This window comes from Giraffa tippelskirchi, chromosome 10 (genome assembly GCF_054371585.1).
Source record: "Giraffa tippelskirchi isolate mGirTip1 chromosome 10, T2T-mGirTip1v1.2.pri, whole genome shotgun sequence".
NCBI classification, from domain to species: Eukaryota; Metazoa; Chordata; class Mammalia; order Artiodactyla; family Giraffidae; genus Giraffa; species Giraffa tippelskirchi.
In genome coordinates, this window is record NC_137284.1 from 9,547,723 (window position 1) to 9,559,977 (window position 12,255).

General features: G+C 51.3%; 1 protein-coding gene across 3 annotated transcripts in view; it reads right to left on the reverse strand.

Annotated features, from left to right (window-relative positions):
• Positions 1–5,357: 5,357 nt before the first annotated feature.
• The window catches only part of SLC3A2 (solute carrier family 3 member 2), a 28,472-nt gene continuing 21,574 nt past the window's right edge, over positions 5,358–12,255 (reverse strand). For 2 of the 3 annotated variants that reach the window (XM_081534635.1, XM_081534633.1), the window contains exons 2-10: positions 11,436–11,873; positions 10,847–11,020; positions 9,902–9,996; positions 8,086–8,154; positions 7,941–7,999; positions 7,595–7,775; positions 7,348–7,491; positions 5,986–6,069; positions 5,358–5,858 (exon numbers count right to left, since the gene is read on the reverse strand). In XM_081534635.1, the coding sequence (XP_081390761.1) occupies positions 5,496–5,858; positions 5,986–6,069; positions 7,348–7,491; positions 7,595–7,775; positions 7,941–7,999; positions 8,086–8,154; positions 9,902–9,996; positions 10,847–11,020; positions 11,436–11,868 (1,602 nt within the window). In that variant the 5' untranslated portion in view covers positions 11,869–11,873 and the 3' untranslated portion in view covers positions 5,358–5,495. Of the gene's footprint in view, positions 5,859–5,985; positions 6,070–7,347; positions 7,492–7,594; positions 7,776–7,940; positions 8,000–8,085; positions 8,155–9,901; positions 9,997–10,846; positions 11,021–11,435; positions 11,874–12,100; positions 12,216–12,255 lie in introns of those variants that run through there. The other variant, XM_081534634.1, reaches the window with a different exon arrangement.

Here is a 12,255-nt window from a genome sequence, read left to right on the forward strand (position 1 = left end):
GTACTGATGCTGAACAGAAATACAGAGACTGAGTTATGGAGGAGAAAGAAAAAGTAGCTTTATTTCTTTGCCAGGCAAAGAGGGAACACAGTAGGCTAGTGCCTCAAAAACTGTGCTCCACCCCGCCCTGGGGAATAGGGAGAGGTTTCATATCCCAGTGAAGATCTTGCTTTTTTTTTTCTTTTGCAAAATTTCAAAACAGTCACAGCTGGCATCAGTCAACTCAACAACCACGTCTGGTGTCCCTAAAGTTATTGGCCCATGACCTTTTTAACATACAGGATGCTACAAGAGAGTGTGGGCTTCCCTGGTGGCTCAGTGGTAAAGAATCTGCCTGACAATGCAGGAGATGCATGTTCAATCCCTGGGTCAGGAAGATCTCTGGGAGATGTTCCTGGAAATGGCAACCCACTCCAGTATTCTTGCTTGGGAAATCTCATGGTCCAAGGAGCCTGTAACCCTATGGACTACAGTCCAGGGGTCGAAAAGAGTTGGACGTAACTTAGCAACTAAACAACAAAACAACAAGCTACAGGCACTGACTGGGGAAAGACCAAGTCCAGTGGCACAGGGGGCTTGACTACGGGGCTAAGGCCCGGGTCCAAGCAGCAGCTCTGGTAGGACACGTGCTCATCTCCTCCTGCAAGAGCACCAAAATTGCAACTATCTGCTAAACAACCATAGACAGAAGGACACTGGAACCCACCAAAAAAAAGATACCACACATCCAAACACAAAGAAGAAGCTGCATCTAGATGGTAGGAGGGGTGCAATCATGATAAAATCAAACTCTATACCTGCTGGGTCAGTGACCCACAAACTGAGGAACAACATACCAAAGAACTTCTCCCACTGTTGTGAAGGTTCTGAGCCCCACATCAGGCTCCCCAGTCTGGGGATCCGACAAAGGGACTGGGACCCCCAGGGATCTGACCTTGAAGGCCAGCAGGATTTGATTATACGAGTTCCACAAGACCAAGGGAAGCAGACTCTAGTCTTGGAGGGCACAAACAAAATCTTGCACGTACCAAGACCCAGAGGAAAGGAGCAGTGACCCCACAGGAGACTGAACCAAAACTACCTGCTGGTGTTGAAGGGTGTCCTGCGGAGGCGTGGGTCAGCAATGGCTCACAGTGGGGATGGGGCCACTGACAGCAACAGTCCTGGAAGGGGCCCCTTGGCATAAGTCATCTTGGAGGTCTCCATTAGGCCTACCATAGAGCCCATAGACCCCAGGGCTGGGTTGCCTCAGGCTAAGCAACTACCAGGGAGGGAGCACAACCCCACACATCACCAGATAATTGGATTAAAGTTTAATGGGGCTTCCCTGGTAAAGCTCTGCCTGCAATGCGGGAGACCAGGGTTCATATCCTGGGTCAAGAAGATCCTCTGGAGAAGGAAATGGCAGTCCATTCCAGTACTCTTGCCTGGAAAATTCCATGGACTGAGGAGCCTGATAGGCTACAGTCCATGGGGTCTCAAAGAGTTGGACACAACTGAGCGACTTCACTTTCACTTTTTTTCCCACCAGAGCAAGACCCAGTTTTTCCCACCACCAGTCCCTCCCACCAGGAAGCTTACACAAGCCTCTTAGCCTCTCCCATCAGAGGGCAGACAGAAGAAGTGAGAAGAACCACTATTGGCTAGAACAAAAACCACATTACAGAAAGTTAATCAGGATGAAAAAGCAGAAAGTAATGTCCCAGATGAAGGGACAAGATAAAACCCTAGAAAAACAACTAAATGGAGACAGGCAACCTTTCAGAAAAAAGAATTCAGAATAAAGATAATAAAAATGATCCAGAATCTCAGGAAAATAATGGAGAAGGTGCAAGAAATGCTTACCAAAGAACTACAAGAACTAAAGAACAAACAGTGATGAATAATACACTAGAAGAAATCAATAGCAGAATAATGTTCCTTACTCTGTAAACAAGGTCCGCACAGTCCTCGTAGATATATCACACTGGCTCAAAAAGGAAAAAAGAAAGTGAAATTTTAGTTAACTGATTATCTCATTTAAATACAAGTGTGTTTAACTCTTAGAGGTGGACTTCGGTGCTCAGAAGGCCAACATTTGGTCCTCTGGAAACTGGAAACCATATTAGGAGCAGATTCTTTTTCACCTTGAATTCAGAAATGAGGATGGTACCAGGAACAGAAGAGTAACTCAAACACTATTGAGGACTTCCCTGGTGATCCAGTGGCTAAGACTCCAAGTTCCCAATGCAGGGGACCCAGGTTCAATCTCTGGTCAGGGAACTAGATCCTGCATGCTGCAACTAAGACCCAGTGCAGCTAAATAATTTAAAAAACAAAACAAAACTGTTTGTTGTATCAATAGCAGAGGTGCCTTTCTGTGGGAGCCACCTGCCCTTGGCCCTCTGCCCTCATGTCAGGTGAGTCTTGCTGTCAGCTCAGATTGCCCTGGGGAAGAGATATCCTGGCCACTTTCCTCATCTGTGATAATAGATAATAGATGAGAATTCCTTCTTCAAAGGATAGCTGCAGGGCTGAGACAGCGTCTGTGAAAGCACCTGTCTGTTTCCTTCCTCCCTTCATGTGGACAGTGAGGGAGAGACCCATAACGGCACAGCCCTTGCAGATCTCAGAGGGTCTGCAAGTTCATGTTTTCAACTGTTCCTCCACAGCACAGAGGTCAGAGTATTAAAAGGATTATTACATAGCACCAGTGGAAATTCCAATGTCTTTATTTTTGGTTTATTCGTTTTGTTTTAAAAATGAATGTTGGGGACCTCCCTGGTGGTCCAGTGGTAAAGAATCCACCTGCCAATGCAGGGACACAGGTTTGCTCCCTGGTGCAGGGAAATTCCTCATGCCCCGGGGGCAACTAAGCCTGTGCACCACAGCTGTTGAAGTCTGCCTGCCCTGGAGCCCATGCTAGGCAACAAGAGGAGCCACCAAAATGAGAAGCCCGCACCATGAACCACAGCTAGAGACAGCCTGAGTAGCAATGCAGACCCAGCACAGCCAAAACTAAAAAATAAATAAGTAAATTATTAAAATGAATGTCAGGGGAGTTATTCCTTAATGGATAGTCTCAGTTTGGCGTCACGAAAAAGTTCTGCAGATGGATGGTAGTGATGGGTGTACTGAGCTGTTCGCCTAAAAATGGCTAAAATGGTAGTTTTATGCTATGTATATTTTGCCACAATTTTAATTGTTAAGTCCACAATAAGTTGCAAAGCACACAATCGGGATGGTACAAATCAGGAGGCCAGGAGGCCTGAGCCAGGCCCTGAGCCAGGAGGCCAGGGGTCGAGGAAGAGAGGGAAAGAAAGGGCTGGAGCTGGGACCCTAGGAAAGGACCAAAGAGGGAAGGGTGGGAAGCCTCAGGAAGAAAAGAGGCCCCACTTAGATGTGGGCCAGAAGTGGGAGGCCTGTGGGGAGGGGAGGGAAATCCCAGGCAGAAGGGAGCTGACTTCCAGCTGGCAGCTGCAGGGTGTGTCTTCTCAGGAACTGAAGTCTCAGTACGTGCAGGCACGCCTTCCTCCACAGCCCCCAGGCCAAAGGTCAGCAGACAAGGACTGGGCCTTAATTTGGGGCATCTAATCTTTCAATCAGGCTTCTTCTTCACTGGTTGACTCAGCGGTAAAGAATCCGCCTGCCAGTGCAGAAGATCCCCTAGAGAAGGAAATGGCAATCTACTTCTTGCCTGGACAATCCCATGAACAGGGTAGCCCAGTGGGCTTCAGTCAGGGGTTGCAGAGTCGGATACGACTTAGTGACTACACCACCAATCTCTCAATCTGTCCCTTACATCAAGACACTCAGACACACAGGCCTTATCCTACACTTAACAGTGTTATTTTCCATAAGAAAACCAGGAGGGCCAAGCTCAACCGGAGGCTATGAGGCCAACCTAAGAATCATTATGACAGCAAGTCCTGTGGATCTACCTGCAGGATCCCAGCACTGCCTACCACCTCTGAAGTCTGGCCTTTGCCCTCAGCTATTGGGAGGTGATCTCTAGGGCTCTGGAATGTCCTGATAGGAGTCTTTGTTAGTCTGGGGACTTCAGACTTCAGACAGTCTAACAAGGTGATCTTATGACAGGGGCATTGTGAAACAGGGCCTCTGGAGGGGCTGGAGACTAAAGGTATTAGCCAGAACCTCTGGGAGGGCCTGGAGAACAAACTTTAGCTACATGGGCCTCTGTGATTAAGCCTCAAGAATAACTTTGGACAGTGAAGGGTCAGGTGAGCGTCCCTGCTTGGCCACTCTCTGTGTGTGGGTTAGTCAGAAGGTCTGTGTTCAGGGCTTCACTGGACTCCTCTCAACTGGGAAAGGACCACCAGACGACGCTTCATGTTTGTCCCAGATGAGCCCAGTGCTTGCGTCCTTGGTTTTTGAATGTGTATCCTTTCTCTACAGCAACTCTGTAACCTTGGTGCTTCTCAGTTCTGAGTCTTTCTAGCAACTAACCCACTAAGGATGGTCACAGGGATTAGAACTCACAGCTGATGTCTGAAATGGGGGCAGTCTTACGGGGGCTGCACCTTCCGGTGGTGCAGTTTGCCAACTCCTTGCTCCCCCACCCCCACTACGTGCCTTACTATAACCTTCATCATCTGCCCACCCCTTGCCAACCAGACTTCACCCCTGGTCCTCTCCACCTTGCCCCCTCCTCATTCCTCGTTCCACCTAGGGCACTGGAATTCTCCTTCCCAGACATCTGGTAAGTAAATTCCCTCCCGGATTTCAGACCTTTGATTCAATGTCACCTCCTTGGTGAGGCCTCCTCTAGCCCCCACCCCAAACTCCCTCCATGGCCACATACCTCTTCATCTGCTCTAATTTTTCCTCTTTGAACACCATCACCACGTCCACCAAACTCTAAACTTAACGCATCTCATTTCTTCTCCATCTCCTCACTAGAGGATAAGCCCTGAGGAGACAGGGATCTTTGCACCATTTTCTCCTGTAACCCCAGGACCTAAAACAGTTCCTGGCACATGCTGAGTGCACAATAAATCCCTGTTGAATGAAGAACCTGCAGTACTTTTAGAAAACAGGCCACCCCACACCCACCTTTTCTCCCAGAAAGGCCAAGTCTACAAAAAGTGACCATGCTTGGCTGGAGACCACTGTCAAGGGAAGTTAAAAAAAAAAAAAAGAAAGAGTCAGCAAGAGCCAAGACCTCCAGGAGAGAGCACCCTGTCCAGGCTGGGGGAGGAGGCAGAGTGCTAGTCCGGCCTGACACCTCCTGGCTGTTCTGACTTCGGCAGGCCCCTTCCACTCTGGTCCTGATCACTGTGAGGGGGTCCAGCAGGGGAGAGGGGAAGGAGAGAGAAATTCCTGCTGTTGACAGCAGGTGGAGAGAAGACATGGCCTCATCAGGCAGGAGTGACTTTTATTTGAAACTAGCAAACACCCTATTTTGGGGTTCATCTGTAACAGTTTAAAAGAAAGAAGAGAGAGAAACCAGAACCCAAAGGGCCTGGGGAGGGGAGGGGAAGGGTAGTGGGCCCAGGTCAGGCCACATAGGGGAAGCGGAGCAGCAGCCCCTCATGAGGTTGTAGATTCAGGTGCTCCAGCTCAAGGGAGGTGCCCTCCTCACGGCCTGGCTGGGTGCTGAGCAGCAGATCTACCCTGGCTGGCAGGCTGGTGCCGGTGGGCAGGCTGGAGGCCCCCAGCCTGGCCAGTTGGCCCACATCCCCAAAGTTGAGCACTACGAGGAAACGCTCGTTCTGGTCCCACTGGCGGACGTAGGAGAAGAGGTCAGGCCCTGAGGAGAGCCTGTAGAAGTCTCCATGCAGCAGGGAGCGCTCCTTACCCCGCTGATCACTCAGCCAGCGGAACAGGAAGAGGAGGGAGTCAGGGTCCTCGCTCTGGCCCTGCAAACAGTGATAAAATGATAAAGATACTTAAGACAGGGAAGAAGGGTTCCCCAGGGTGCAAAATAATACCAGCCGCCGGCCCCCACCCCTTGCCGATCAGGCCCTGCCCATGGAAAACCTTTACCTTCACAGTCATGCTGATGTTTATAGATGCTGAAGTGTTGGGAAAGCTGGATTCATCCCACAGCATGACCGGGGCCTTCACAGGCTGAAAAACAGGGAAAAGAGGACTTGCAAAAAAACCTGACTGCTCTCCAATTCCTTCTCTCATTTCCAGATTTATAACCTCCTCTACCTCAGGGCCTCGAATACACTGTCCCCTCAGGGCCTCGAATACACTGTCCCCTCACCCTGGAGGGCGCTTCTCCCAGATAGCCACAGGCTAGTTCCTCACTGCGCTCTGATCCCTGCTCAGGGACCTCCATCAGGTTTTCTGAGACCACTTGATATAAAATCGACTGTATCCCCTACTCTCAAAGCCCCGTACCCTGCTTTCTTTTGCAAAGCACATGTCAGCACCTGGCATCCTTATAAGATGTGCTTACCATCTAATTTCACCACCTCCAGCTCTTTTGTGTAACGCTGTATCCTCTGTGCATAGCACACAGGAATTACTCTGTCAGTTTTGTGGGGTAAGTGAATAATGGGTTTTATAAATGGGCTTCTCAGGTGGCACTAGTGGTAAAGAACCTGCCTGACAATGCAGGAGACATAAGAGATGCAGGTTCAACTCCTGGGTTGGGAAGATCTGGAGGAGGGCACAGCAATCCACTCCAGTATTCTTGACTGGAGAATCACTATGGACAGAGGAGGCTGGCGGGCTACAGTACACAGGGTTGCAGAGTCAGACACGACTGAAGCAACTTAGCACACACATACACGGGTTTTATCAACTCAATGTCAACCTCCAACCTTGTGACTAAAGCCAAGCGGGCGCCTTGATGGTCTTACCCCACCTCGGCTCGCACTGTGTGTATCTGGTCCCCTGCAAAGCTCTGAGGTCCTGGAGAGCACAGGGCCTAACCAAGAGTGGCCAGTGTCCAGTGAATGAACAAATTACTAAGTAATGGCTACCATACTGAGCTCCTACCAGGGAGCAGGCACTGCATTTTACATATGCCTTGTTTCAGTCATAACTACTCTCTGCGTGTGTTAGTCGCTCAGTCGTGTCCGACTCTTTGTGACCCCATGGACTATAGCCCACCAGGCTCCTCTGTCCATGAGATTCTCCAGTCAAGAATACTGGAGTGGGTTGCCATTTCCTTCTCCATACTACTCTATAAGGAATGCAATTATCACAGAAAAGATGATTAAGAGTCAGAGAAAGAAAATAACTTGCCAAGGCCACACAGCGACTGACCAGGGGGCTAACTAGCAAACAAGCTTTCCTCCCCAAGGCTCACGGTCTGTCCGCCGCCAGCCACAGAACCACTGTGATGGATGAAAACAACCTCTCCCACTGTGCTGGGGAGGCAGCAAGCGTTACCTGTCCAGGAAGGCCAGCTCCCTCCAGGCCAATCTCGTCTCCATAGCTGAACACTGGGGTCCCCGGAAGGGTGAAGAGCAGCAGCTGGTAGAGTCGGAGGAGTTGGGGCGACACGAAGGAAGTCAGGAGCCCCGCCTGAGACACCTGCAGGAATGGACACACTCGTGAGGCCACTTCTGCCTCCGCCTCCCAATACCCTCTCTTCTGAAAGGCCTCCTGCCCCCTCTCCCACCACTGTGGTACTCACACTCCAGCTGCACCAGTGGCTGCCAAAGGCATCCAAATACTGGGTGACCAGGAAATTTGTATGATTCCCAGTTAAGCTGGAGCGTGACAGGTAAGAGCTAGTCAATAACAGGTCCTTGGTGGGTTCGAACAGGCTCAGGATCTGCTGAAGGTCGGAGGAGTCTGTGCCTGCAATCAAGAGCCTGCATAGAACAGAGCGGGAGTTGAGGTTAGGACCAGACAAGATAGGAAGAATGAGGGCAAAGAAGGTTCTCTGGGCTAGGAACTCCCCCCTTTCCTGGGGCTCATACTCCACTGGGGGGTTCCCAGAGTGGAGCTGAATTGGGGAAGCTGGGTCTGGCACCCACCGATCCTCACTGACGCTCTTAGTGACGTTCTGCCACTCAGCCAAGAATGAAGACGCATCCTAAAAGGAAAAGAGTAGAGTCACGAGGAAGGGAAGGCTATCGGGCCCTGGCAAGGCTTCTGTTCTCAAGTGGAAAGGGTACTCACTGTCAGATTCTGCACGTCCCGGACCTGAAACCCATCCACACCGACCTGCAGCCAAAACCTCAGAGCTTCCTATTGGGAGGGAGGCAGAAGTACAGAGGAAAGCTTTCACTACTGATGTAAAGGCTCAGAAGATTCCAGCCCACACTAAATCTTGCCCACCCCATACTTCCCCGTGACCCCAGGAGAGGCACTTGCCTTGAACAGTCTCACTTTCTTGCCTCTACTATAAAGCTTTAGCTTTCACTCCCCCTTCCATTCTAACCCATCACCAATCCTCTTAGTGATATAGTACTCTTCTCTACCTCTCCCTGTGGTAAATCTGGTAAATCGCAAAGCTTTACCTTTAACACCTATAGAAAAGGCCTATATGTAACTTCCTTCAACACTTAGCATATGTAGAATGTTGGTATCCTCATTTTACAGATAAGGAAACAATGTCAGAGAAGCAAGGAGGCATGCCCAAGGCCATAATCAGAGAGCAACAGTGAAGGGACCTAAAATGCTGACCAAGATCCCAAGATGAGTATACTTACTCCTCTCCCAGTTTCTTGGAGCCTGGGGAGGGTGTAAGTAAAAGAGCCATTCAGAGCAAGACTCAGGATAAAACCCTGAAATTCAAAGCACAGCCCCAGGGCAGTTTACCCAACGATTTGAAAAGAGAAGCCAGCTCTGCAGAATCGGCCCAGGCTTGAAGCCCCGGCATTCGGCATTCGTGTGGCATGTGACCCAGGCCCCACTCCCCCTGCCCTCTCTTGTGAGCTCTCTCTGCTCCCTGTGTTCTCTCTTCTGGTCTCCATCTTCATCCGAGGCTACCACACTTCACGCTTGAACATCGGAAAACATTTTCTTCTCAGTAACTTCTAAAGGGTCTTCTAGCAAGTGGCATGGAGAAGGAAATGGCAACCCACTCCAGTGTTCTTGCCTGGAGAATCCCAGGGACGGGGGAGCCTGGTGGGCTGCCGTCTATGGGGTCGCACAGAGTCGGACACGACTGAAGTGACTTAGCAGCAGCAGCAGCAGCAAGTGGCAAGGAATGAACCAAATGACCCCAAAGGTCAACTGAAATGCTGGGAGTACAGAATTCTACCTCAGAATTCTGGCTGTCAGCAGAGGGTCAGAGTCTGCCTCCATTTTTGTTCTACCCCTTCTGAACTGGTCAGTGCCCTAGAACCCAGGCATTAGGAGCTGGGATGACTTTCAAAACCCCACTCCCAGTCTACAGGGTACAGAATTTGAGCCTTATGCCTTCAGAGAAGGCAAATTTGAGATTTAAGATTAGTTGGGACCTTCAATCCCAGGGCATATTAAAGCCCCTCTGAACCTCAGCTTCCTCACTTACAGACTTAGGATATGGGTAGGGACCTTGTTTGGTTATAGAGGATTAAAGAAGGTATACAAAAATACTCGGCATACTCCCAGACACATAGGAAGACCCCGATGCTTACAATTTCAGACTGGGCTGCCTTCCAAAACACATCAAATAAGAAATGGGAAACCAGACAGGACAGGATTCCCACAGAGAAAGGGCTTCCTCTGCCAAAAGGAAGAAAATTCACATCTGAAAAAATCCCGCCCGTGGCACTGTTACCCTCAGAGTCAGGGAAACAAGGAAAACAAGTGGTCAGAAAAGGAACAAACAAAAAGAAGGATGCACTGCTTGCCTATCCTTCTGCCTGTGGGAAGCGCATGCCTGCTTGGCTACAAGGACCCTGGGGCCCCTTGGGTGGTGCCAGGCTACATTTATAGAACTCACTATGAAAGAACCAAACAGCCCCAGCATCCAGCTGCCACCTGCCATCAGCACCAACACACTCACCTTCATTTTGGTGGCCACAGTGTCAATCTGAACGGATTGAAACCAAGGGCTCTGGCCGTTGTAGTTGGGAGTGAGGTCCAGGATGACCCGGATGCCTAGAACAAAGGAGGAAGAGGTGGTTGATAGAAAGACTTTGGGAGAAGGGAAAAGGAAGAAATCAACAAATATAAGTCGGTAGAATACTCCCTATGTATTGGTACGAAAGCTCAGATTTGAACTCTGGTGTAACTCATTTCACTGAAACAAAGATATGAGCAAGTATCGGGGCGAGGAGGTGTTGGGAGGGAGTAGTGACCCACTCCAGTACTCTTGCCTGGAAAACCCCACGGACAGAGGAGCTTGGTAGGCTACAGTCCATGGGGTCACGAAGAGTCGGACAGGACTGAGTGACTTCACTTTCACTTTTCATTTTCACGCATTGGAGAAGGAAATGGCAACGTACTCCAGTATTCTTGCCTGGAGAATCCCAGGGATGGGGGAGCCTGGTTGGGCTGCCGTCTCTGGGGTCACACAGAGTTGGACACGACTGAAGCGACTTAGCAGCAGCAGCAGCAGTATAACAGAGAAGGCTGAGCTATGAAGCCCTGGCCCCCTCATTCCCAAAGTGAACTTTTTTCAAAGTAAGACAAGATTTTACTTGAATTTTTTTCCTTCAAAGGATCTACCCTTAAGTTTTAAAACCACTGATCTGGAAAAAGCCTACATTTTGCAAACAAGGGCACTGAAGCCCAGAAGCTAAATAACTGTACATCCAAGTATACAAAGTCTCTGAACCACCTGACAAATCCACTTTAGGCTGAAGTCTAATGAACCTCCCCTGGACCTGCCCTAGGAAAACTGTGAGCCAGTCAGCAATAAACCAGACAAAAATCCTCTCCGGCCTTTCCCCTGGCCAGAAGCCCAAGTCCTCTCTAGCTGCTGCTTTGTCAGTTCTAGGACACCCACTCTTCTTCTTGGCTGAGTGCAGAAGACTCTCAAAATCTTCCTTGGAGCCAAAAATGGGGTCGATCTGTTCCAAGTTGGTCTCTGTGAGGTCATCTTCCTGGTTCTTATGAATTGGGCCCAACACAAAACCCTTCACTTTCAGGGTGCTCAAGTAATCGAGCCGCTCCTTTAGGCCTGAAAGGGAGAAGCAAAGTTACAGTGAGGTCTCGCCGAGGCCCTTGATCGCCCCTATCATCCCCCGGACCAAGTGTGGGGCGTGAGGCTGGATCACGAGACTGAGACGCTGATGTAAGGCGGCTAGCAAGTTGCTTCAGAAACACGCTGCGACGGGCTACGGGCGCCAGGCGCCGGGAGGGGTAGGGGAGTATGCTGAGTCAGCCACCCTCAGGAAAGAACGAGTAGGGGCAGCTTCCTTTAAAGAAAGCAAGGAGGGGCTACGTCTCGGGAGCGGTGACGGTAACGAATAGGGCAGAGAACCGTCTGAGTCAATCTGGGAACAGAGGTCGAAGCTGGCGACCATTTAAACCAAGGGCCCATGGGGTGCGAGGCGGGGACGCGCGGGGAGGGAGGTGGGGGCGCCCGGACTCACCCGCTAGGTTGCCCGCATCGTGGCCCAGGAACGCCCGAAGGTCTCCAATGCGGTAGAGGGCGCCCTTGTGCCACCATCTCTGCTCCGGCAGCTCGCGGCAGCGTGGCGCCTGCACGATGATGACTACGGCGCCGGCCAGCATACCCAGCCAGCCGAGCCAGAAGAGCAGCAGCAGCGCCCAGCGGGTGCGCACCCAGGCGGGGCTGCCCGCCACCTTCAGCAGCTCCTCTTTAGACAGGCCCGTGAACTTGGCCTCGGCCGCCGCATCCGCCTCGTCGTCGGCCACCTTGATCTTCACCAGACCATTCTTCTCGGTACCGCCCGCCACGACCACGGCCATCGCCGCCCCAGACGCCGCGTTCATCGGCTGCTTCTCGGGTTCCAGTTCGTTCAGTTCCACTTCCTTCATGTCCACCTCGGTGTCCTGGTTCATGGTGCCTGAGGAAACCGAGACACGACGCAGTCTGCGGTCAGCTAGTGGCTGGACACCTGCCCGGATCTCCTGGCCCCAGAAGAGCCTCCCAGGCTTCCGTGGCTCCGCTTCGGTTCCCCGACCGAGTCTGCGATGCGGTGGGCGCGGCCTCGGGGCCTGAGGAGAGGAGCCCCGCCCCGGCCCGCCCCTTCGGCCCCCCAACCCCGCCGCTGCTTGTCCCTTAAACTGGAACCTCCTGGGTTGCTCTTTCAGGGACTGAAAGGGTGGGCGGCGGCCGACGGAGTAACGTTGGGTAACTCAACTCCGATGGCTGTGTGGTTCAATTCCCCTGGTCCATTTCCTCATCTGGAACCGTCTCGCCCTAACGTTCGGACCTTCAGAAGGCTG